A 27,824-nucleotide genomic window follows, 5' to 3' on the forward strand; every position below is an offset into this window, starting at 1 on the left:
GGTACTGGTAACGTCTAAGTAGGAAAGGAGGGAACGTCTGACGTCTAGAAGGTGGAATTCTTCCTCCTTTTCGGTCCTTGGATCTGTGTAGAAGGTTGGCAGTACAATTTCCTGGTTCCGGTGAAAGAAGAAACTACCTTAGGTATAAAGGACGGGTCTAGCCTTAATATGACCCTATCTTCACAGATTGTAAGGTACGGCTCACGGATGGTGAGGGCCTGGATCTCCCCTAGTCTACGGGCTGATGTGATGGCTACTAAAAACATCATTTTTAAGGTTAGGTTTCTTAAGCTACTCTCGTGTAGGGGCTCAAATGGTGGTTTTGTTAAGGCCCTAAGCACTAGCGACAAGTCCCAAGGCGGAACCGGAGATCTTAGTGTTGGTCTAATCCGCGTGGTTGCCTTTAAGAACCTGCTTACCCATCGATTTTCTGACAGAGAGTAATTTAGAAACCAACTCAAGGCTGCAGTCTGCACCTTGAGGGTACTGGGCCTAAGACCCATGTTGAATCCTTCCTGGAGGAAATCAAGAATATCTCCTAGACTCGGGAGCAGGGGATTCTTCCCTCTCAGCGTCATCCAGGAGCAGAATTTCTTCCAGATTTTATTATAAATCGCCGATGTCACCTGCTTATGGCCTCTCTGGATAGTGGCTATTACTTCGTCCGAGAACCCCTGTAATTTCAACAAGTCCCTTTCAGAAGCCACGCTGTTAACTTCAGCTTGTTTATTTCCGGACTCCAGATTGGACCCTGATGCAGCAGGTCTGGTCTGAGAGGGAGAGGAATCGGATCTTCTTGACTCAGAGAGGACAGGACTGGGAACCAGGCTTGTTTCGGCCAAAAGGGAGCTATGAAGATCACCTTGGACGATTCCCTGCTGATTTTTCTTAGGGCTACTGAAATCAGGGGGAAGGGAGGAAACGCATACGCTAGCTTCATGTCCGAGGACTGGGATAAAGCGTCTACTGCTGTGGGATGATCGGCAGGGTTCCGGGAGAAGAAGGAGGTTGTTTGAGCATTCTCCCTTGAAGCAAAGAGGTCGATTTCTGGGTACCCCCATGAAGCTGTCAATTCTAGAAACACCTGTCTGTTCAAAGTCCACTCGTTTGGATCTATAAGGTGTCTGCTGAGGAAATCTGCCGACTGGTTTTTTGAACCCTGTAGGTGTACTGCAGAGATTGATAGCACATTCTCCTCGGCCCAGGAAAAAATTTTGTTTGTTAGACTCTGGAGAAGAGGGTATCTTGTACCTCCCTGATGTTTGAGGAAAGAGACCGCTGTCATGTTGTCTGATAGGATTCATATGTTTTGGCCGCTTAAAGATCCTGACTCTGTTTGAGAGTCTCCCACACAGCCTGAAGTTCTCTGAAGTTTGAAGACCTGTTCTTTATGGTCTGACTCCAAGTTCCTTGGTAGTAGTAGATTCCAACCTTTGCACCCCAGCCCTGTTGGCTGGCATCTGTAGTTACTACGACATATGGACTTAGGTTCCAGGAGACGCCCTTTGACAGGTTGCTTGCTATCTGCCACCAATCCAGGGATCTCCGAGCATTCTCCTTTACCAGGATCTTCCGGTCTATGGATCGGTGGTCCCCGTCCCAGACAGATAGGATCATCTTCTGCAGGATCCTCGTGTGATGCTGACTCCACGGTACCGTAAATATGCAAGAAGTCATCAAGCCCAGGACGCTCATGGCGTTTCGGATGGTGCACACGGATTTTCCCTGAAACGCTTTCAATTTCCTGACAAGGTTCTGCTGCTTTTGAGGTGGAAGGAAAGACCTCTGTAGGTTCGAATCTAGCAGCGTTCCCAGGAAGATTTTTCTGGTCTCTGGTACTAGGTCCGACTTTTCCCAATTTATGATCCAGCCGAGATCCTGTAAGAGGGATATTGTTGTCTGTGTATGTGCCGCTAGAACTGGAGCAGAGTCTGCGGTTAGGAGAAGATCGTCTAGATAGGGTACAATCTTTATTCCCTTCAGTCTGAGAAAGGCCACTATCTCTATGACTAACTTTGTAAACACCCGGGGGGCTGTTGAAATCCCAAAGGGCAGGCACTGAAACTGATAATGGTTTACTTTCCCTGCCTCCCTTACCGCGAACCTTAGGAATTTTTGGTGGTCCGGATGTATTGGTACATGGTAATATGCATCTTTTAAGTCCAAGGTGCACATTACCGCTCCCTGAGAGACGAGGGGTGTTGTCGATCTTATCGATTCCATCTTGAAACGACGGTACTTTATGAAGACGTTTAGGGGTTTTAAGTTGATTATGGTTCTGAATGAACCGTCTGGCTTTTTGACCAGGAATAACCTTGAATAGAAGCCCCTGCCTTCCTGACCCGCAGGGACGCGAGTCACTGCGCCCAGCTTCTTCAATTTTGTGACTTCTTTTAAAAGATTTTCCTGAGGTGTATCTCCTCCGTACCCTGTCAGCACAAATTTGTGTTGCGGAACAGACAAACTCTATCCTGTATCCCTCCTGAATAATTTGGAGCACCCAAGGATTCTGGGTTATTTGGCTCCATGCTGGGAGAAAAGATCTTAATCTTCCCCCGACTGGCCTGGCGTCATTGTTTGTCTTGGGAAGTGTTGGGGTTAAGCAGAAATCCTCTGCCCTTACCCCCCACCATCTTCCCGATTTACCCTCGTCTTTATACGCTTGGTACTTTGGCTGAAATTTCTTCCGAAAAAAATGTGTCTTCCTAGTTTTTGTTTCAGGAAACCCTATCTTTTTATCTGAGGCCTTTTCAAGAATTTTGTCCAGGCTAGGGCTAAACACATATGATCCTGAAAAAGGGATTGTACATAGTTTATTTTTTGAGGTGAGATCACCAGACCAGTTCTTTAACCACAAAGCTCTTCTTGCGGTGTTTAGAAGGGCCCCACTTTTAGCTGCGAACCTGACTGACTCAGCCGAGGCGTCCGCTGTAAAGGCCGTTGCCATCTTCAGGAGTGGGATAGTCTCCAAGATGTCCTCCCTGGGAGTTCCCATTGACAAGTGATTCTCCAGCTGAGATAACCACAATAGTAAAGACCTAGCCACAGATGTGGCTGCAACGTTAGTGGAGATCAAGGCCGCCGACGCCTCCCAAGATTTTCTCAGGAGACCGTCGGCCTTGCGGTCCATGTGGTCTTTCAGCTGGGAGCAGTCCTCGAATGGGATTGCTGTTTTCTTAGCTACCCTGGCGACCGGGGCGTCTATTTTTGGGATTTCCTCCCATAGTTTAGTGTCCTCTTTGTCAAAGGATAGACGACTTTTGAATTCTCTGGGAATAAAAAGCCTCTTTTCCACATCTTCCCACTCATCCAGGATCATCTGCTTTAGGCTGGAATTCAAAGGAAAAACTTTTTTCCGTTTAGTAATCAGGCCTGCAAACATTTCCTCCTGAATGGACCTTTTAGTTGGTTCGTCTGGGATATCCATGGTCTGTCTAACCGCAGTCAGAAGGGAGTCCATATCCTCAGATGAGAAACAATATTTGCGTTTCTCCTCGTGGGATGAGGAAGGTAACGACTCTTCTTCCTCCTCCTCTCCTGAATATTCCATCTCAATAACCTCTGGGTCTGATTCCAAGGCTTCCCTAGGTCTTTTAATCCCCGTGGTCTGCTCTGCCACCTTAGGCGCTATTAAGGAGGAAACTGATGCTTTGACTTCTTCTTTAATGATGGCTCTAAGGTCTGTTAAAAGGGACGACTGTTCCTCTTTCATCATTTTGTTAATGCAATCCGCACAAAGTTTCTTTGCATACGACTCCTGAAGCCTTTTGCTGCAGATAGCGCATCTCTTAGGCTTCTTTTTAGCATCCACCTTTACGGTAGGATCTTTTTCCCCCTAGGAGACATGATGATAGAAACAGGCTATAATGCTTGCTAAACCTATCACCGTACATCACCCTGCAGTGCTGGGTTTACTCACATTTCCCTGGGCAGGAGAGTCTGGGGACTGGTCTCTCATACTGGCTGACTCCATGACTTGAGGGACTCACACTAAACCCCACCAGACTTTAAATGCCCTTGGCACTTACCCCTCCTGGCGTGGATGCTCCTCCCCTTTCTTCCGGTCACTGCAGGGGGTTCCGGACGGGACGCGAGGCCCAAACGCTAGGCCTCTAGCGTCCCTTGCCGCGGGGATCAAACACAGGGCGCCGCCATGTTGGATCCGGTGTCGGAGGTAACACACATGCGCACTCCTTCACCGGCGCCTCAACGTCACTTCCGGATCAGCGCCGAAACCGGAAGTACAAGAAAAAAAGGCGCTCCGGCTCCCGCGTCCCTGGAGAGAGCATCCTGCAGCCCAGAGCCCCAGCGGGGTTGCGGCTGCCATTCCCCAGCCCCTGCGAACGTCCTTCCCAGCAGTGAGCCGCGTGACCCACAGGTACTGGAGGGGCTGGGAGGCTAAGGGACCCCAGCTTAGGGATTTTAGCCTGGCGTTTAGAAAAAATAGAAAAAAAAAAAAAAAACTAAAAAAGGTCTGAAGAGAGACCCTCTCTCTGCCCTGTCCATTATTGGGACAGGAAAAAACACTGGTGAAGGTGGGTGGGGGGGAGCTTTTAACCTCTCTGTTTCCTGTCCCAATAGTGGGCGGGGGAGACAACCTCCATGTAGTGCTGTCATGGAGGACGTCCTGGAAATAAAAGTTAATTCACCTTCTCCTCTTGATCACGTAGTTCCCGGTCTCTTTACTTCTTTAATGATGAGCTGTGGGCTAAATGACCTGTGGTGACGTAAGATCACATGCTCCATCACCGTGGTGATGGCGCATGTGATCTGACGTCACCACAGGTCATTTAGCCCACAGCTCATCATTAAAGAAGTAAAGAGACCAGGAACTACGCGATCAAGAGGAGAAGGTGAGTTAAAAAAAAAAAAAAAAAAAAAAAAAAAAAAAAAAAAAGTTAACCCCTCCAGCACTATTATACTATGCATTCTGCATTCAGAATGCTATTATTTTCCCTTATAACCATGTTATAAGGCAAAATAATACAAGTCTTCAGAACATCAATCCTTCAGAACATCAAGTAAAGAGACCGGGAACTCTGAAGAAGTTCGGGTTTGGGTACCAAACATGCGATTTTTCTCACGTGAGTGCAAAACGCATTACAATGTTTTGCACTCGCGCGGAAAAATCGCACGTTTTCCCGCAAGGCACCCGCCTCTTATCCAGGCCAAAAATAAGACGCCCGTGTGAAAGATGCCTTAATATTCCTATTTGTACCGGTCTAACTTCTAGTAATTCTGAGGTTCTAAAACTTCTGCATTAAAGGGAAGCTGTCACTATGAAAATGCGATTTAAGCTACAGGCAGCATGTTATAGAGCAGGAGGCGCCGAGCAGATTTACCAGTATAGTTTTCTGGGAAAAGATTCAATATAATATGTGATTTATTCATTTAAATTCCTGCTCATTCAAGTTTTGAAGTCCTGGAAGTCAATGAGGCGGTCCCATCAGTGACTGACCGCTATTTCTGTATGTTACAGTCAGAGTGAAGGCGGTCAATCACTGATAGGACCGCCTCTGAGTTCAAAGCCCAGAAATATGGCTTATAGATTAGGGCAGCAGGAATTATATAATAGGATTGAGAAAAAAATGAAGCAACTATTTTTGACCTGATGCAAATCACAGGGACTTTAAGATTTATTTAGAGAGTTATACAATTGTAAAGAGAGACTCTAAGGTACACCAACCATGTGCTATGCAGATCGATAATTATTTAGAATCACTTAAATCTACCTACTTTAGATAATGGCCAGAGAATGCAGCTTAATTTTACAATAGAAACGTTGGAAGGTCTCTCTGCAATTAAAAAACTATGCACAGGAAAGCTTCAGGGCCAGATGATTTCCTAGTAGAACTTTATCAACAGTATGCTGATATATTAGCTCCTAAACTACCTTTACGATTCAACGGATTTACAAATGATATGGTTTCAGTAAAGAAAATGTTAGCGACTAGGATAAATGTTATAATAGAGATAGAGATAGATATATATCTCCTTTACCTACCTCTAGCTATAGACCTATATCTCTGATAAATACCAATATGAATATGCATGCTCTAATTCTCGCTGATGGGCTTAGGTCAGCTATGGGAGACCTGTTTTTTTTTCCAGATCAGATTGGTTTTACGCCAAATTTGTGAGGCTAACTGCAGGATCATCAATTTACTTCAGGTTGCAAGGCCGTTGGGTTCCCCCATTGCATTCCTGTCTTTGGATGCCGAAAATGCCTTTGACTGGGTGCACTGGTAGTTCTTGATGACCACATTAAAGGGGTTGTCCGGGTTGCCTACTATGTGTAGGGAAGATGTTCAATATCTTCAGATACAGTCCCGCATAAACTACTGTACGATGGTGGTGTGACTTAAGGAACAGCACCTTACATGTACGGAGGGCTGATCGGGGGACAGGGATCCGGTAATCCCCGATAGCCGGTACCGGTGAAAAAGGAGATTTTTGTGAAACTCACCTGTAAAATCTTTTTCTCGTCTTTTCCATTGGGGGACACAGACCATGGGTATAGCTTAGAGGTATTAGTAGGAGGGACACTATGCAAATGAAAGAGCTCCTCCACCTCGGGCTATACCCCCCCCCCCCCCCCGACTCCACCATGGTGGAGGAACTCAGGCGTTGCACAAGCAGTAGGAGAAGGAGCAAGAAAAAATAATGGAAACCATCGGACCAAGCCATAAGGTCCAACCAGAAACAGAAAACTGAACTAAAGACCCCTCCTGCAACAGGAATAATGGGTGGGAGCTGTGTCCCCCAATGGAAAAGACGAGAAAAAGATTTTACAGGTGAGTTTCACAAAAATCTCCTTTTCTCGTACTTTTTTCCATTGGGGGACACAGACCATGGGACGTCCAAAAGCAGTCCATGGGGTGGGAAAAAATATCAGCACCGCCAGGAGGAACGCCCAACGGTCAAACAGGAACCACAGCCTGCAAAACCCTGCGGCCAAAGCCGCATCAGCCGAAGCCAGTGAATGCAACTGACAAAAATTTGCAAAGGTATGCAAGGACGACCAGGTGGCCGCCGTACACAGCTGAGACGCAGAGGCATGATTGCGTCTTGCCCAGGAAGCCCCCACCGCCCTAGTGGAGTGAGCGGCAATCCTAGCCGGGGGAACTCCACCACAAGCGCGACAAGCCGCGGAAATAGCCAAGCAGATCCAGAGCGCCATGAACGGCGGACGGAAGCAGTAGCCGCGAGATACACCTTCAGGACCCGTACAACATCCAGGGAATGCAGAGTGCGTTCCTTGGGGTTAGCCGGAGAAGGACAAAAGGAAGGCAGGACAAGATCCTCATCAAGGTGGAAGGGAGAGACCACCCTGGGCAAAAAGAAGGGGACTGGACGGAGCACAACTTAATCCTGGAGGAAAACCAGAAAGGCTCCTGACAGGAAAGAGCGGCCAGCTTCGACACCAGTCTGACTTAAAAGCTCATGATGGGATGTGAACTCAGAGCCACTGCATAATAGCCCAGAACTTTAATCACTACGCTATGTAGCTGTATCAGAAGCTATGGTCACAAGGAAGACCACTTTCCAGATGAGAACAGTCAGAGAGACCCTCCTCAAAGGCTCGAAGGGGGCAGACTGCAGAGCGCGCAGAACCAAATTGAGATCCCAAGGAGACAAAGGGGGAACATACGGGGAACCGAATGCACCACCCCCTGAAGAAAGGTCACCACCGGACCCTTAAGAGCAAGGGACCTCTGACGGCCCGCGCCGAAACCTGACCTTACAGGGAACTAAGCGACAGTCCCTGCACAAGCCCAGACTGAAGAAAAGACAGTACCATCAAGATGGAAAAACGAAGGGGAGGGAACCCCGAACCCTCACAAAAGGACAGGAAGGCCATCCAGGTACGATAGTAAATCCGGGAGGAAGAAGACTTCCCCGGACTGAGCATGGTCCTAACCACTGAATCCGAGAACCCCATCTTCAACAGTCACGCCGGTAAACGAAGAGACCGTAAATTCTGGTGGAAGAACGGGCCCTGAGACAGTAGGTCCTGTCTGTCGGGAAAAGGCCATGGGGCGTCCGCCAGCAACCGAGCCACGTCCGAAAAACCACGCGCGGCGAGTCCACTCTGGGGTGATGAGAACAGTCGGATTCGTTTCCGCCTCGAACTGGCGTAGACCCTTCGGTAGGAGAGGAAAACAGAGGAGGCTGAAGTCCTGCCACGGAGACACCTGCGCATCCATCCGTACGCCTTCGGATCTCGGGCGCGAGCCAGGACCACTGGGATCTTGTTGTTGAACCCGGACGCCATTAAGTCCACATCCGGACGGTCCCATCCGTGGCAGATTTCTTCGAACCCTTCTGGATGCAGAGACCACTCGCTTGGATCCACCTTGTTGTGGCTTAGAAAGTCCGCTGTCCAGTTGTCCACTCCTGGAATGTAAACTGCTGACAACACCGGAACGTGCGTCTCCGCCCACGTCAGAATTCTCTTCACCTCCTGCATCACCATCCGGCTGCGGGTCCCGCCCTGATGGTCGATATAGGCCACGGCCGCGGCATTGCCCGTTTGAACGCGCACTGGGAGGCCCGCAAGGAGAGAGGTCCAATAGGAGAGAGAGAGAGAGCGGAAAAAAATCGCCCTCAGTTCCAGAAAGTTGATTGGAAGGCGAGACTCGGCCGCCGACCAAATCCCTTGAACCGTGCGAGACTGGAAAACGCCCCCCCAACCCAGGATGCTGGCATCGGTGGTGACGATCGTCCAGGAGAATGTGAGAAAGGAACTCCCCGACCTCAGGTTCATTGGGAACAGCCACCAAGGGAGAGCTGCCCGAACCCGCTGAAAGGTAAAGGATCTCCTGTTGCGCCAGGCGAGTGTGAAACTGGGCATATGGAAGGCCTCGAAAGAGGCTACCATAAGACCCAGGACCTGCAAGTATTCCTGAATGGAGAGGCACGGGGAGCGCAGCAGATGCGACACTGCCCCCTGGATCTGGGAGGACTTGAAGGCTGGCAGAATACTTTGGTAGCCGAGGTGTCCAAAATCATCCTCCGGAAGGAGAGCCTCTGGGACGGGAAGAGGCAGGAGTTTGGGAAAGTTACCAGCCAGCCGAACCGTTCCAGAGTCTGAACAGTGATCCGGACGCTGTCCTTGGTCTGCGGTAGAGAGGGGGGCCTCTATCCGGATATCGTCCCGATAGGGCAGCAAAGGAATGCCCCTGGTACGAAGAACGCCATGAGCGGTCCAGGACCGTGGCAAGGACCCGCGGGGTGGTCGCCAACCCGAAGGAAGGGCGACAAACTGACAGTGTCGACCCTTAATGGCGAAGCGCAGGAATCGATGGTGGGATTCCGCAATCGGGACATGTGATAGGCCTAGGAGCAGCAGGGCGGGCTGACTGGGCCCTCTAGTGCCGGGAAGGCTGGTGTAAAGGAAGGCCTCTTTGCAGGCGACCTGAGACCCCCGGCGGAGGAAGCAGGCGATGGCCTACCAGATGAGAAACGGCAAAAGGCATGCAGAGATGAACTCGTCCAGCTGATCCCCATAAGGTCTGGAAACCCCCAAAGGGGAGATTAGCAAGGGAACGCTTGGTGGAGGCATCAGCGTCCCACACCTTCAATCAGATCTCTTCGCGCTGGCAAAGAGGGAAACAATGTCCCTAGAAGCTTCGCAAAGAATCTTAGAAGCCTGAGACATCTGGAGAACCAACTCCAGTGTGTCAGTAGCCGCATCTCGTACCGCCAGTTCCTGGTGGTGGTGCTGTAACCACACCGAGAGAGCACTGGCTACCCCTGCTGAGTGAAAGGTAGGTCACAGGGACGCGCTGCCAGCGAAAAAAGGACCTGGAAGAGAGTCTATGCGTCTGTCTACAGCATTCTGGAAAGAGGAACTGACCAAGACAGGAAGGGCCATATAATTGGCTAATCCGGCCACCGGAGGATCCACCTTAGGGGGAGGAGACACCTCTCCTCGCCGTCAGCAGGGAAAGGAAAGTATATTCATGCGCTGGGTGGTCGAGAACCTTAATAAGACTACCCCAGGCCCTGGACATGACCGCGGAAAAATCCCTCATGGACCGGGAACATGGTAGTCTCCGACTGCCTGGACGGAAAAAGGGGGAACTCCTGACCAGTGGAAGGAGGAGAATCCCCTTGGAGAATAAAGGTGTCTTGGACAGTCGCCACTAAGTCAGCCACCCTGGTGGAGAGCTTAGGCGAGGGGGGGCTTGAGCCGGAGCCATCCGAGGAGGGATGCTGCTGCTCACGCTCCCTGTTAGTAGTCGGGCGTCTTCTGTGGAAAACCACTTAGAGAGGTGGTTGGCGTCACAGGATTTGAAAATGCCCTATAGTCCAAAAAGGACCTGGCTCGTCCGAGCTGGATAATTCCCCTTCGGATTACTCTCCCTAGGGAGGGGGAAGAGCAGTCCGAAAGCGCCACAGGCGAGGTGAGGGGGGTGGAGAGACGGAGACATCCGAGGAGGGATGCTGCCGCTCACGCTGCCTCTTCGTAGTTAGGCACCCACTGTGGGGACCACTGAGAGAGATGGAGTCGTTAGCGCCACAGGATTAAAGGACATGGTTGCCTTGGCGACTAAGACCAATTTAGCGGCCGCGCTGGACATGGCAGATGCCCAAGCGGGGACCGCAGGCTCCCAGGGACGTGGAGGAGGGGTGGAGGAGGGGGGGTAAGGCAGGGATGCAGGTAATACTTATTTGCTCCTGCAGATCTTCTCCCTCGACTCCAGGACCAGCAGAGATGCACCTCTTCAGGCTTCTGACTCCTTGTCCAGGAGTGCAGTGTTCTGGTGGAGGGTGGCAGCAGGAGACCCAGTAGCTGGTGGGATACCGGAGTTGCAGGTCGAGCCCGGATCCACTTGTCTTCTTTGGGGGGCAAAGGAGGCAGCCAGGCAGCGTCCAAGGATGGCGGCGGGCACTCCACGGGGGACCAGGAAGGCGCAATGCCGACCTGTGTCCCCACCTAGAAAGAAAATAACAAAACGGAGTAGAGTGATGAGGAGCTGCACGGCCGTGAGCAAACAGAGTCTCCGGTGTAAGGAGAGTCAGAGCGGCATGCTGAGGCTCCGATGGGATGGGAGGTAGCCAGGACACGTCGAAAGATGGTGGCAGACACTCCACGGGGGCCAGGAAAGCGCAATGCTGACCTGCGTCCCCATCTGAAAACAGAAAAAAAATAACAAACAGGAGAAGAGTAAGCGTCACCTCCTTGGACAGACACTAAGCAAAGACTGAGTTCCTCCTGGTGGAGTCGGGGGGTATAGCCCGAGGAGGAGGAGCTCTTTCATTTGCATAGTGTCCCTCCTACTAATACCTCTAAGCTATACCTATGGTCTGTGTCCCCCAATGGAAAAAAGTACGAGAAACACAGATGCCGGCACATTAACCCTTCCTTAGGCATCATGGCTGCCTTCAGTGACAGCCTGGGAGATCCAGTCCCCTGGATCTCACAGGCAAGCAGGCTGAAGTGTATTATAGTCTGTTATACACTTAGTCAATGCATTACAATAATGAAGTATTGTGATGCATTGTAAAGGGGACCCCCAAAAGTTGAAGTCCCGGAGCGGGACAAAAAATAAAGTCACCATTTTTGTCACCTTACATCACAAAAAGTGCAATAGCAAGTGTTCAAAAAGTCATATGCACCCTAAAATAGCTTGTCACCTCATCCTGCAAAAATGATACCCTACCTAAGACAATCGACCCCAAAAAATAAAAATAAAAAGCTATAGATCTCAGAATATGGAGACACAAACATGATTTTTTTTTTTGTTTAAAACAAAAATAAGTATACATATTGGGTATTTCCATGTCCGTAACAAACTGCTCTACAAAACTATCACATGACCTAACCCCTCAAGTAAACACGGTAAAAAAAAATATATATATATTTATATATATTAATAAAGACTGTCAAAAAAGCAATTTGTAATAGCAAGCGATCAAAAAAAAAAAAAAAAAAAGTCATACGCACCCAAAAATCATACCAATTAGTAATCTCATACCGCAAAAAAGAAATGAGACCCTTCCTAAGAAAATGAAAATCCCCCCGCCCCCTCCAAAAATGGCTCTCAGAATATGGAGAACCTAAAACAATTATTTTGCTTAAAAAATGCTGTAAGTGTAAAACTTAAAAACACAGCTACCCCCAAAAAAATTATGGCTTTCGAAATATGGAGACATTAAAAAAATCATTAAAAAAATGCTTTATTATGTAAAACTGAAACAACCAACCAAAAAAAGGTAGTCATATTAGGTATTGTCGGGTTCGTAACAAACTGCTCTAAAAAAAAATACCCCATGATCTAACCTGTCAGATGAACATCTGCCACCTTATCCCGGTGTTTCCCAAATGGGGTAACTTTTTTGGAATTTCTACTCTAAGGGTGCATCAGGGGGTCTTCAAATGTGACATGGCAAATTCAAATTATCCCAATGAAATCTGCATTCCAAAAACCATATGGCAGGCATGTCCAAACTGCGGCCCTCCAGCTGTTGCAAAACTACAACTCCCAGCATGCCCCAATAGCTGTAAGCCATATGGCATTCTTTCCTTCTGTGCCCTGCCGTGTGCCCGTACAGCAGTTTACGACCACATATGGGGTGTTTCTGTAAACTACAGGATCAGGGCCAGAAATATTAAGTTTTGTTTGGATGTTAACGCTGGATATGCTAAAGATAAAAATTTATTAAAATGGAAAATCTGCCAAAAAAGTAAAGTTCTGAAATTTCATCTATATTTTACTTTAATTCTTGTGGAACACCTAAAGGGTTAATAAAGTTTGTCAAATCAGTTTTGAATACCTTGATGGGTGTAGTTTCTAAAATAGGGCCATTTATGGGTGGTTTATATGATGTAAGCCTCACAAAGTGACTTCAGACCTGAACTGGTCCTTAAAAAGTGGGTTTTGGAAACGTTCTGAAAAATTTCAAGACATGCTTCTAAACTTCTAAGCCTTCTAACGTCCCAAAAAAAGAAAATGTTATTTACAAAATGATCCAAACATGAAGTAGACATATGGGAAATGTAAAGTAATAACTATTTCAGGAGGTATTACCATCTATTTTAAAAGCAGCGAAATAGACATTTTGAAAATTGCGAATTTTGGGGTAAATTTGGTATTTTTTTTTTATAAATAAAAATGAAATATTTTGACTCAAATTTACCACTGTCAAAGTACTATATGTGACGAAAATGGCTTGGATAAGTAAAAGTTTTAAAATTATCACCACATAAAGTGACATGTCAGATTCGCTAAAAATGGCCTGGTCCTTAAGGTGAAAAATGGCAGGGTCCTTAAGGGGATAAATATACCTTCTCTGGTATATAATTGATTATTCCATTTTAATATACATTCTGGATTACCTGGCCCTCTGATACAGGATTCCCAAAGTTGACCTGGTACTGGGTTGACATCTTTGATCTAATATAGAGTTTGTGTCAGACTAGCATTCCACCCACACCTGAGCTTGCCCAACTTTTGGGTCTGAAGGATCTCCCTGTGAGATGTAGGTGGGCAGCTCGGATTTTAATAGTAAATAGTTGGAAAAGTTATAACATTTTAACAAAGGAGGAGTGGGGTTAATATGTAAGGTTAATTGTAATTACTATGGATAAAAACAATACTTTTCCTGTAAAGAATTTACAATATACGTTAAATAGAAGATTTGGCTGGAGAACAAGCTATGTGAAACATTTTATAGTATAATGAACGAGTCCCCATAAAATCATTTTCGTGTTTTTCTTTCTACATTTTTATGTGCATCTTCTATTCTATAGTGGGGGCCATGCCCTTCACTTTACTTACATTATGCGAGTATATCTGACTTTTTGTAGAGATAAGCGAATTTCATGTTTTGAAATTCGTTCACACTTCGTTTGGTGGTAAAATGTGAATTGCGTTATGGATTCAGTTACCACGGACAATAATGCAATTCTATGAAGGAATAGAAAACAGAATGCCTTTAGAGGCATTCCGTTATTCATTCTGTCATAATAGAAGACTATGGGCTGCAAAATGGATCCGTGCCTTTTCTGTTATGCAGCAATTGTATTGCTTTGCTTTATGGGAAGTAGTATGTATTGTTTTTAAAAGTAGCCTCTAGGTATAATGGCAACGCCCTCATTGTTTTAATATATCCAAATGAGCCTCTAGGAACAATCATCTCAGCAATGCGGGCATATACGAACTTGGGGGCCAACACAGCTGCCAAGCACATATCTAACAGGTCAGCCAACTTCATAGGTACAAATCTGCTGGCAGATTCCCTTTAATAAACTGTCTGATCTGGTGGGTGAGTTGCCCGATTTGGTGGATTAGTTACAGTATGTAGGAATGTGCCTTGTCTCCTTTCTAAGGCTACTTTCACACTAGCGTTCATAGGTCCGTTCATGAGCTCCGTTTGAAGGAGATCACGAGCGGACCCGAACGCCTCCGTCCAGCCCTGATGCAGTCTGAATGGAGCGGATCCGCTCAGACTGCATCAGTCTGGCAGCGTTCAGCTGTCCGCCTGGCCGTGCGGAGGCAAGCGGATCCGTTCAGACTTACAATGTAAGTCAATGGGAACGGATCCACTTGAAGATGTCACCATATGGCTCAATCTTCAAGCGGATCCGTCCCCCCTTGACTTTACATTAAAAGTCTGAACGGATCCGCTCAGGCTACTTTCACACTTAGAATTTTTTTCTAAGTTATTAATGCAGACGGATCCGTACTGAACGGAGCCTCCGTCTGCATTAATATGATCGAATCCGTTCGAACGCTAGTGTGAAAGTAGCCTTAGGAAAGGGGAACAAGTGGTCTTTATTCTTGTTTCAAATGTATAAAATGATACCATATATAACAGAAAACGTACTGTGAACTTTAATAGTGTTTTTGTTGGTTATGTATAATAAATTATAAATAAAACCTATTAAATAGAGTTATGCTTAATAAACAAAAGGAGTCTCTTTCCGTATTACCAGCTGCAGTCGTAAAACAAGGGAAGATAGGTCCACACTTACAAAATAGTCAGAAAAATAAATGTATGTTAGGACCGCGATACCAAATTGGGTAGAAAAATGCACAGTTTATAATTCCTCAAATATTCCATTCAACTTGATCCTCAGTTGATCTCCATCACCATCACTTCAACCTCTATACCGACCAGCAGTAAGCAACTCATATATATTCTCCTTCTTCTGCAATACCAGATTAAACCTCAGCCACCTTTCCTTCAAAAAGGAAATCAACATAGGGCAGACCCGCTGGTAAAAAGCATTCAATATCTTTTATTATACTCACAGGGTTTCCTCTTTCACAATCGCTTATACATATAAAATGTTTCCCGACCCAGGTTTCGCACCCATTTTGTCTGGGGCGTCTCCATTCTAGTTTGCTGGGGTGGGTTTTATAGTCTTATCCCAAGGTCACATGACTTAACCCTTTATTTTATACAGCTTTACTGTGAAACTGAGTATAAAATATACTGAATGCTTTTTACCAGCGGGTCTGCCCTGTCTTTATTTCCATTTTTAAAGGAAAGGTGGCTTGCGGTTTAATCTGGTATTGCGGAAGAAGGATAATATATATGAGTTGCTTACTGCTGGTCGGTATAGAGGTTGAAGTGATTGTGATGAAGGAGGAGATCAACTGAAGATCAAGTTGAAAGGAACACTTGAGGAATTATAAACTCTGCATTTTTCTACCCAATATTGTAGCGCGGTTCTATTAAATAGTTATTAAAGTTCTGTTATTAGCTTCCAAACACAGAATATTACTAACCTTATTTTGCCAGGTGGTTGGCAAAAGGTATGTTTCAAATCCCAAGAACTAGACTCCCAAATTGTTATTATGTCTTCAAAACTGACAGCAAGAAGAGACCCATCTTCAGAGAAACTGCAAGCAGTAGCTTTAAATCCATGGTAGCTGCCAAGAAAATCGCAGCTCCAACCAATTTTTTGCCCTGTATAACAAAAAATAATTTTTTAACCAATTGAAGCTAAATACATTCAAGTTTCCATGAGTTTGTCACATACAGCAGTATGGTCATTGTGAAGGGGACCTGCACTGTTGAGGTGCAAGGTTTGACATCAGGTCAATGGCAGAAGAAAGGATGAAAGCAGACTGTTAGACCAATGGCCCCATCAAAAGTTCTGTCTATAAAGCTGTACACATCTGTCACTTGCTCCTAGGTAGTACATTTTTTCTTCTTCTTTATATGATTTAGGATAAAATTATTGCCACATGTGATTTGATAGAATTGAAAATACAATGGAATTTTGCAATGCATGTAGAACACCACATCCAAACTCTCCCAAAATATTAAATCTCTCACAATTTACAGCATAAAAAATATCTAAGACGTTTATTCTAAGTTGAAACATTCTAGCTTTGGGTGACCATTATCTCCAAAGCGTACAACTGGTGTCAAAGATAAACAGGCAAATATCCGCAGAACATATGACAAAAGCATATAGTCTTTTTGTATTTGTATTATATTTTTTACCACTCCTTGGCTCCCTGGAGCCATAACTTGAAATGTTTTGATTCACATAGCAGTATGAGGGCTTGCTGCACTTTCTTGTGGCACCATTTAACCACCTCAGCCCCCCTAGCTTAAAGGGAACCTGTCACCGGGATTTTGTGTATAGAGCTGAGGACATGAGTTGCTAGATGGCCGCTAGCACATCGGCAATACCCAGTCCCCATAGCTCTGTGTGCTTTTATTGTGTAAAAAAAAAAGAAAAGAAAACGATTTGATACATATGACACAGCGCTATGGAGACTGGGTATTGTGGATGTGCTAGCGGCCATCTAGCAACCCATGTCCTCAGCTCTATACACAAAATCCCGGTGACAGGTTCCCTTTAAACACCCTAATGACCAGACCACTTTTTACACTTCTACACTACACTACTTTCACCGTTTATTGCTCGGTCATGCAACTTACCACCCAAATGAATTTTACCTCCTTTTCTTCTCACTAATAGAGCTTTCATTTGGTGGCATTTCATTGCTGCTGACTTTTACTTTTTTTGTTATTAAATCGAAATGTAACAAAATTTTTGCAAAAAATAAATAAAATTTTCACCTTCAGTTGTAACATTAAAAAAAAAAAAAAAACATCCATATATAAAAAAATTTCGCTAAATTTATTGTTGGGTAAAAGTTATAGCGTTTACAAACTATGGTACAAAAATGTGAATTTCCGCTTTTTGAAGCAGCTCTGACTTTCTGAGCACCTGTCATGTTTCCTGAGGTTCTACAATGCCCAGACAGTAGAAAAACCCTACAAATGACCCCATTTCGGAAAGTAGACACCCTAAGGTATTCGCTGATGGGCATAGTGAGTTCATAGAACTTTTTATTTTTTGTCATAAGTTAGCGGAAAATGCTGAATTTTTATTTATTTATTTTTTCCTTACAAAGTCTCATATTCCACTAACTTGTGACAAAAAATAAACTTCCATGAACTCACTATGCCCATCATGAAATACTTTGGGGTGTCTTCTTTCCAAAATGGGGTCATTTGTGGGGTTGTTATACTGCCCTGGCATTTTAGGGGCCAAATGCGCGCGAAGTAGTTTGAAATCAAAATCTGTAAAAATAAAATAAAATAAAATAAAAAAAATGGGCTGTGAAATCCAAAAGGTGCTCTTTGGAATGTGGGCCCATTTGCCCACCTAGGCTGCAAAAAAGTGTCACACATGTGGTATCGCCGTACTCGGGAGAAGTTGGGGAATGTGTTTTGGGGTGTCATTTTACATATACCCATGCTGGGTGAGAGAAAAATCTCGGCAAAAAGGAGATTTTTGTGAAACTCACCTGTAAAATCTTTTTCTCGTCTTTTCCATTGGGGGACACAGACCATGGGTATAGCTTAGAGGTATTACTAGGAGGGACACTATGCAAAAACGAAGCTCCTCCTCCTCGGGCTATACCCCCAGACACTTCCAGGAGGACTTCAGTCGTTGCAAAAGCAGTAGGAGAAGGAGAACTGAAAAAACCACAATGGAAACCATCACACCAACTAAACCAAAAAAAAAGCGGGCGGGAGCTGTGTCCCCCAATGGAAAAGACGAGAAAAAGATTTTACAGGTGAGTTTCACAAAAATCTCCTTTTCTCGTACATTCCATTGGGGGACACAGACCATGGGACGTCCAAAAGCAGTCCATGGGGTGGGGAAAATCCAACACCGCCAGGAAAAGAAACGTCCAGCCGTCAATCGGGCACCACGGCCTGCAATACCCTGCGTCCGAGGACAGCATCATGTGGAGTGAGCTGTAATCCGCGACGGGGGAACCTGACCACAAGCTCGATAGGCCGCAGCAATAGCGGAACGGATGCACCGCGCCACAGTAACCTTGGAAGCCGCCAGACCCTTACGAGACCCCTCGGGAATCACAAAGAGGGAGTCCGAACGACGAAAGGAGGCGGTAGCCCCCAGATACACCTTCAGGGCCCTGACGACGTCCAGGGAGTGGAGAGCACGTTCCTTGGGGTTCGCCGGAGAAGGACAAAAAGAGGGCAGGACAAGATCCTTGTTAAGGTGGAACTGAGAAACCACCTTGGGCAAAAAAGAAGGAACCGGCCGTAGCACCACCTTATCCTGGTGGAAGACCAGAAAAGGCTCCTGACAGGAAAGCGCGGCCAGCTCCGAAACCCTCCAGATGGAGGTAATGGCCACCAGAAAAACCAGGTGAGGAAGACTAGGGAGACCTCCCTCAGAGGCTCAAAAGGCGCCTCCTGAAGGGCGCGCAGGACCAGGTTAAGATCCCAGGGGGGTAAGGGAGGAACATACGGAGGAACCGAATGCGCCACCCCCTGCAGGAAGGTTCTCACAGGCCCCAAAAAGACAATAGACCTTTGAAAAAAGACCGCCAAGGCCGAAACCTGAACCTTCAAAGAACTGAGCAACAGCCCCACCTCAAGGCCGGACTGCAAGCTGCGTTCGGGTGTCCGCCTGCTGAGCGGAACGGAGGCCAAACGGTGCCAGACTGATGCATTCTGAGCGGATCCGCATTCACTCAGAATGCATTAGGGCTGTACGGATCCGTTTGGGGATGCTTGTGAGAGCCTTCAAACGGAACTCACAAGCGGAACCCCGAACGCAAGTGTGGAAAACATAAGTGTTTTTCATATTTTTTATAAACAAAATGCCAAGTGAATTAAAAGAGAAATCTAAATCAAATCATTTGGAGAGACCACGCTTTGCCTTCAAAACAGTAGCAATTATTCTGGGTGCACTTGCACACAGGGTTTCAAGGTCCTTGGCAGGAAGGATGTTCAAAATGTCTTTGAGAATTAGCTACAGATCTTCTGTGGATGTAGCCTTGAGATCAAGGCTTGTTGTTTTCATTACACTGAAGAGCCTTTTTAATGACAATGGGGGGAATTTATCAGACTAGCATTTTATGCCAGTTTATATCTCCTGCACTGCCAGAAGATGTGCCTAATTTATGACTAGGCGTAGGTCTGCTCATTTATTAGGTGCATGTTCTGACAGTCCTTGCCTCTAAATAATTTTGAGTTTCTATAGATTTCTACCTTCGTTATGCCAGAAAACTGGCAAGGGTGTTCTAGAAACCTTTCGACTCCCAAAAAAGTGGCATAGGAAGAATAAGAAATCCCCCCTATTGGTTGTTTGCCACTTTGTATCACATCCTGCAGACAAACATTCCAAAGCAAACTGGGGTTTCAAGACATGCTCTTTTGGTAAAGTACAAAAAAAATTAAAGTATAACGTTGAGGATTGTAAATGCAACGATTGGCCAAGGAAACAATGTAGTAGATGACATCATACTGCTCTGTAGACCTAAATATAAAAAAGTTATGTCTGTCAGAAAACATTTTTAAATGAAACAAAATTCTAATTTAGCATTGTAGTGATTGAACAGTCCTACCAGTTTACAAATCACTAGTCAAACCACACATGCAGTACTGTGTACAGTTCTGGGCTCCTTTAAACAGTTTAGGAAAAAAAAAAAAAAAAAGACGACTGAGGGGAGATATATTTGTACATAGTTATTAGATCTCTCCTCAGTCTTTTTTTATATTTTCTAAACTAAATAACCCTCCACGGTGCAGCATAAAAAAACACCAATATAACTCTTTCACCCATTTGCTGTCTCTTTCTGTTCTCCTGCTACTAGCTGCAGGGGATATTTCACCAAATCCTGGCACTCCATCTGTTGCTAACTTTTCCTCTGCCACACACAGAAACCCCCAAAATCTGATTAATGTTTACTGCACATCCTCTCCAGCCTCTTAACTGCGTACTCGAACGCACAGTCGGTTCGCAACAAATAACTCACAATCAACAATTTCTTCCTCTCATGCTCTCTGAACTTGCTAGCCCTTACAGAAAAAAGGCTTCAACCCTCTGACACTGCTACCCCTGCTGCTCTGTCCAATGGTGGACTTCACTCCTCCCATACCCAAAGACCTGATGACAGGCACGGTGGAGGAGTAGGCATACTACTTTCTCCACAGTGCACATTTCAGGTCATTCCCCCGTAGCCTCTCTCACATTGCCCTCTTTTCGGGGTTCACACCATTAGACTCTTCCATTCATTCCCCCTGAGAGTTGCAGATGTCCATCATCCCCCAGGCTCTCCCCACCAATTTCTGGATCACTTTGCAGCTTTGCTTCCTCACTTCTGAATCATCAACTCTTATGGGTGATTTTAATATCCCCCATTGATGATCCCATCTCCCCATCAGCTGCTCACTTTCTCTCTTAAACCTCCTCTCTTGGACTATCACAACTTACTTCCACTGCCACGCATGAAGAGGGCAATATACTTGATCTAGTCTTCTTCAGTCACTGCTCAGCCTCAAACGTTAGTAACTTATCCTTCCCAGTTTCTGACCACAATCTTCTTTCATTTACCATAAAGACCTCTCACTTTTCTCATGACAATCCTACTTTTCACACTTACAGAAACCTACACACCATTAACTGCCAGCAACTTATTAACACCCTAAAACTAGCTCTTACCCTAATCGCTTCCCTCCCCTGTGCAGACTTGGCTGCTAATCATTACAACCAGACCCTCAAAACCACCTTACAACCAGATCCTACAACCACCCTAGATGAAGTTGCTCCAATATCAATCAGACCCTCTCTACACAGAACATGGCAACCCTGGCACACACCTGAAACACGTTTTCTTCAGCACTGCTCCAGATGTGCAGAACGCTTAAAGTTCCAGAACCTGTCACTGACTTCTACGTTGATGGCATGGCCACTTACTTCAGACACAAGATTGGCAGTATCTGGCAGAAAATCTCCCAGTCCCCATATAATTTCAATCCTCCACATGCTCTTCTTTTTTGACCCTATAACAGAGGAAGAAGTTTCCAGGCTTCTCTCCCTCATGACCCATGACCTGTAGCAGTGATCCTATTCCATCACATCTCATCCAGTCCCTCTCCCTGGCTGTCATCACTCGCCTAACTACAATTTTTAACCTCTCTCTCTTCCGGTATCTATCCCTCCTCTTTCAAACAAACACTCTATTATAACCCCACTACTAAAGAAACCATCTCTTGACCCGACCTGTGCTGCTAACTACCGACCTGTTTCTAACCTCCCCTTCATCTCTAAACTCCTTGAACGTCTTGTCTACTCTTGCTCAATACGTTGTTTCTCTGTAAACTCTTCTTGACCCCTTACAATCTGCCTTCCGCCCTCTTCACTCTATACAAACTGCCCTTACTAAAGTGTCTAACAATCTCCTAAGAGCAAAAAGAAATGGTGACTATTCTCTACTGATTCTGTTGGATCTCTCTGCAGCGTTCGATACAGTAGACCATAAACTCCTCCTCACCATGCTCCACTCAATTGGCCTTAAGGACACTGCTCTCTTGGTTCTCTTCCCATCTCGCTGGCCACTCCTTTAGTGTATTAGTCGCTGGCTCCTCTTCTTCTCCTCTTGATGTTAGAGTTCCTCAGGGCTCAGTATAGGTCCTCTACTCTTCCACCCTCTATACAGCCCCCATCAGACAGACTATCAGTAGATCTGGCTTTCGATACCATCTCTATGCTGACGACACCCAACTATACACTTTGCCCCCCCCCGACATCACCCCCGCTTTACTCCAAAACACCAGTAATTGTCTGGCAGCTGTCTCTAACATCATGTCCTCTCTGTATCTAAAACTGAACCTCTCAAAAACTAAACTTCTCGTCTTCCCCCCCCCCGCCATCTACTAACTCACCTAAACTTGATATTTCAATTTCGGTCTGCAGCACTCTTGTGCAACATGCCCACTGTCTTGGTGCCACATTTTACTCCAATCTGTCCTTACACGCTCTTGTCATCTGCACCTCAAGAATAATCGTCAGAATCCGCCCTTTTCTTACAGTGGAAACAGCAAAAACCCTTGTTGTTTCCTTGATTCATTCTCGTCTTAACTACTGCAACGCATTACTAATCGGTATCCCTCTCATTAAACTCTCCCCCCTTCAGTCTGTTCCAAATGCTGCAGCCAGGCTCATCTATCCATCCGCTACACTGATGCTACTAGCCTGTATATAGAGCTTTTTGCCGGAAAACTGAATAAATAAGTTATCTAGCCTCCAATCTTTGGTAACATCTAAATAAGTACACTTCTTCTAACATCTAAATGATGAAATTTTGTTTCCTGCTCGTTTTTGGTGTTGGCACAAGGAATAACCATGTCTTGTAACCTGTGGACAGTAGAAACCACCTTGGGTAGAGAACTGGGATCTAACTTGAATATAAGCTTGTCTTCAAACAATCTATGGAAAGGCTGTTGGATAGATAAACCCTGAAGCTCACAAACTCTTCTCGAAGACAATATTGCTACTAAGAAATTGGTCTTAGACAAACTTGTAAGAACAGTATTCAGGTTCCATGGAGCGACCATATTTTTAACTCTGGGTTTCAATCTATCATCCGCTTTTAAAAACCTAAAAACCCAGGAGACCCCATAAAGACTAGTGTTCTATAGGGCACCTAATGCCGAGACCTGTACCTTAAGGGGTATTTGGGGAGAGACCCATATCCAAACCGTCCTGGAGAAATTCCAGGATGAAAGGGATATTGGGGTCATATTCGCTAAACCTAATACCACTCAAGGATGCAAATCTTTTACAAACCTTAAGATATGCCTTAGAGGTATTTGATTTTCTACTGAGCAAAAGGGTATTTACAACCCTCTGTGAGAGACCTAAACCTAAGAGGATGGATTGCTCAGTAACCAGGCTGACAGCTTGAGAAGATTGGGGTTCGGATGATAGATTGGACCCTGCAATAGGAATTCTTCCCTCGGGGAGAACAGGATTGGATCCTCCTGGCTGAGGGAGATCGAACCAGCCCCTTCTGTGCCAAAAGGGGACGACCAGGATTAGGACAACTTTCAGATTGGAATTTATGCAGAACCCTTGGGATCATCAGGATTTGGGGGGGGGGGGAAGCGATAAACCAATCCAGACGTCTAGTCCTGAGTGAAGGAGTCTACTGCCACATAGGGATCTCTTGGATTGAGCGAGAAGAAATACGGTACTTTGTGGTTTCTTCTTGAGGCGAACACATCTAGACTAGGATTACCCCACTGATTTTGGATCCTCTGAAAGGCCAACTGGGATAGGGGACCACTCGCCTGGATCCAGTCTCTGACTGCTGAGAAAGTCCGCCTAAAGATTGAAAGAACCCTTCACGTGCACCGCAGCCAAAGACCTTAGGTTCCTCTCTGCCCATGCCCATAGAAAAATTTGTTTTGAGAGTGGACTAGTACAAGTTGCTTCGAGGACTTTCCATATAGCCCGAAGTTCCTTGTAGTTGGATGACATCCTTCTCTGAGCTTCGGACCAAATCCCCTAAAAGAAACCTGTGGCAGTAAGGGCACCCCAGCACCAGGAACTAGCGATGGCACCTCTTCCTGGCTACAAGAAACTCCTGACTCCAGAGTCTTGTCTCTGAGTAACCACTATAATGAGGTCTTCACCTCTCTGGTTACGGATATCCTCTGGTCTACGGTTAGCCAAGATCTGTTCCATTTCCTGAGAATGAGGTCCTGCTGAGGCCTTATGTGGAATTGGGTCCAGGCAACAGCTGGAATACAATTAGATAGGCGACCTAAAATCTTCATGGCTTGTCTGATCGAACAAAAGGGCTTAAGAATTTTTGGATCCCTAACTTTAGGTCCTGGATCTTCGGGGATGGAAGAAAGGATTTTTGGAGGACAGAATCCAGGAGGATGCCTTAAAATATCCTTTAATGGTTTGGGATAAGATTGGATTTCTCCCAGCTGACTATCCAGCCCAGGTTCTTAAGGTGAGAGAGGACCACCTGAAGATGAGCTTGCAGGAGATCCAATGTTTCTGCTATAACTAACAGATCGTCCAGATATGGAATAATCAATATTCCCTTTTGGCTTAGGGAGGCCACTACTTCTGCCATAATCTTGGAGAAGATGCGAGGAGCAGAAGATATTCCAAAAGGGAGACAGACAGTTGAATTGAAAATGATGAATCTTCTCTTTCAGCTTCACTGCAAACCTAATTTTCTGGATAGGGGAAGGATTTGAACATGAATATAAGCATCCTTTATGTGTATTGTGCCCATCATAGCCCCCTTTTTTGATGAGCTTCACAGCGGATCAGTTTCCATTTTGAACCTGCGATAGGTTGTGCGTCTTTAGTGGCTTCAGATTTATAATAGTCCGGAATTCGCTGTTCGATTTCCGAACTAGGAACAATGGGGAATAGTGACCCCTTCCTATTTCCCTGTTGGGAACACTTTATTGCCCCTAGGCATAATAATTCCCTTATGCCCTCGGACAGGGAGGACCTCTGAGGCCAGGGGAGTTGGGCGATCATGAATTTTTGAGGGGGAAGAGAATCCAACTCTACAGCATAACAGTTTTTTACGATACTGATTATATACGGGTCTGTGATGACTTGCTCCCAGGAATTTATGAAGGAGCTGCATAACTTTCCCATTATTCCTCTATCTGATCTGGTATAGAGATCAGATAGAGGAAGAGGTCATATCATCAGACTAGTTATATGGGGGAGAAAAAAGAACTGGGTCGCACATCCACAGTGCTTGGCTTTGACCTAAAAGGTGTACAGCCCCCCGTATTGCATGCTGTACAAGAGGCATTAGTGTACATTTTGATCAAAAGGCATAAGCCCACTCACCACGTCAAGGAAGCCTCTATTGAGTGGGACCTACTCTGACAAAAGGGCGCAGCACGGTGCGATGACAAAGCGGTGATGTCCTGGTAGGCGGCGGGGCCCAGGAGTCAAAACAGCAACCATGCTGTCTGACAATGCCACCCATGGCACTGGGTCCCACCAACCCACCAGAACAGCACCACAAAAACAAAGGCCACCGCACAGTACTGCACCATGTGAACAGCTGTCTAACACAGCATGTCCATTACTATCAGGAGCTACAGGTCAATGACCACTATATGCAATCCTGTGTGATTAAAACCACCTGTGCCGAATGGGAGGAGTGCTGACGCCAGTAATAAAGAAGAAAGATTCAAATAACAATTATATGGGGGAGAAAAAAGAACTGGGTCGCACATCCACAGTGCTTGGCTTTGACCTAAAAGGTGTACAGCCCCCCGTATTGCATGCTGTACAAGAGGCATTAGTGTACATTTTGATCAAAAGGCATAAGCCCACTCACCACGTCAAGGAAGCCTCTATTGAGTGGGACCTACTCTGACAAAAGGGCGCAGCACGGTGCGATGACAAAGCGGTGATGTCCTGGTAGGCGGCGGGGCCCAGGAGTCAAAACAGCAACCATGCTGTCTGACAATGCCACCCATGGCACTGGGTCCCACCAACCCACCAGAACAGCACCACAAAAACAAAGGCCACCGCACAGTACTGCACCATGTGAACAGCTGTCTAACACAGCATGTCCATTACTATCAGGAGCTACAGGTCAATGACCACTATATGCAATCCTGTGTGATTAAAACCACCTGTGCCGAATGGGAGGAGTGCTGACGCCAGTAATAAAGAAGAAAGATTCAAATAACAATTATATGGGGGAGAAAAAAGAACTGGGTCGCACATCCACAGTGCTTGGCTTTGACCTAAAAGGTGTACAGCCCCCCGTATTGCATGCTGTACAAGAGGCATTAGTGTACATTTTGATCAAAAGGCATAAGCCCACTCACCACGTCAAGGAAGCCTCTATTGAGTGGGACCTACTCTGACAAAAGGGCGCAGCACGGTGCGATGACAAAGCGGTGATGTCCTGGTAGGCGGCGGGGCCCAGGAGTCAAAACAGCAACCATGCTGTCTGACAATGCCACCCATGGCACTGGGTCCCACCAACCCACCAGAACAGCACCACAAAAACAAAGGCCACCGCACAGTACTGCACCATGTGAACAGCTGTCTAACACAGCATGTCCATTACTATCAGGAGCTACAGGTCAATGACCACTATATGCAATCCTGTGTGATTAAAACCACCTGTGCCGAATGGGAGGAGTGCTGACGCCAGTAATAAAGAAGAAAGATTCAAATAACAATTATATGGGGGAGAAAAAAGAACTGGGTCGCACATCCACAGTGCTTGGCTTTGACCTAAAAGGTGTACAGCCCCCCGTATTGCATGCTGTACAAGAGGCATTAGTGTACATTTTGATCAAAAGGCATAAGCCCACTCACCACGTCAAGGAAGCCTCTATTGAGTGGGACCTACTCTGACAAAAGGGCGCAGCACGGTGCGATGACAAAGCGGTGATGTCCTGGTAGGCGGCGGGGCCCAGGAGTCAAAACAGCAACCATGCTGTCTGACAATGCCACCCATGGCACTGGGTCCCACCAACCCACCAGAACAGCACCACAAAAACAAAGGCCACCGCACAGTACTGCACCATGTGAACAGCTGTCTAACACAGCATGTCCATTACTATCAGGAGCTACAGGTCAATGACCACTATATGCAATCCTGTGTGATTAAAACCACCTGTGCCGAATGGGAGGAGTGCTGACGCCAGTAATAAAGAAGAAAGATTCAAATAACAATTATATGGGGGAGAAAAAAGAACTGGGTCGCACATCCACAGTGCTTGGCTTTGACCTAAAAGGTGTACAGCCCCCCGTATTGCATGCTGTACAAGAGGCATTAGTGTACATTTTGATCAAAAGGCATAAGCCCACTCACCACGTCAAGGAAGCCTCTATTGAGTGGGACCTACTCTGACAAAAGGGCGCAGCACGGTGCGATGACAAAGCGGTGATGTCCTGGTAGGCGGCGGGGCCCAGGAGTCAAAACAGCAACCATGCTGTCTGACAATGCCACCCATGGCACTGGGTCCCACCAACCCACCAGAACAGCACCACAAAAACAAAGGCCACCGCACAGTACTGCACCATGTGAACAGCTGTCTAACACAGCATGTCCATTACTATCAGGAGCTACAGGTCAATGACCACTATATGCAATCCTGTGTGATTAAAACCACCTGTGCCACATGGTGCAGTACTGTGCGGTGGCCTTTGTTTTTGTGGTGCTGTTCTGGTGGGTTGGTGGGACCCAGTGCCATGGGTGGCATTGTCAGACAGCATGGTTGCTGTTTTGACTCCTGGGTCCCGCCGCCTACCAGGACATCACCGCTTTGTCATCGCACCGTGCTGCGCCCTTTTGTCAGAGTAGGTCCCACTCAATAGAGGCTTCCTTGACGTGGTGAGTGGGCTTATGCCTTTTGATCAAAATGTACACTAATGCCTCTTGTACAGCATGCAATACGGGGGGCTCTACACTTTTTAGGTCAAAGCCAAGCACTGTGGATGTGCGACCCAGTTCTTTTTTCTCCCCCATATAATTGTTATTTGAATCTTTCTTCTTTATTACTGG

General features: G+C 46.2%; 1 protein-coding gene across 1 annotated transcript in view; it reads right to left on the reverse strand.

Moving 5' to 3' along the window:
- The window catches only part of WDR75 (WD repeat domain 75), a 229,790-nt gene that overhangs the window by 99,217 nt on the left and 102,749 nt on the right, over positions 1-27,824 (reverse strand). The window contains exon 14 of the mRNA XM_044304669.1: positions 15,744-15,924. Within this exon, the coding sequence (XP_044160604.1) occupies positions 15,744-15,924 (181 nt within the window). The remainder of the gene's footprint in view (positions 1-15,743; positions 15,925-27,824) is intronic.

Source organism: Bufo gargarizans, chromosome 8 (assembly GCF_014858855.1).
Source record: "Bufo gargarizans isolate SCDJY-AF-19 chromosome 8, ASM1485885v1, whole genome shotgun sequence".
In the NCBI taxonomy this organism is placed as follows: Eukaryota; Metazoa; Chordata; class Amphibia; order Anura; family Bufonidae; genus Bufo; species Bufo gargarizans.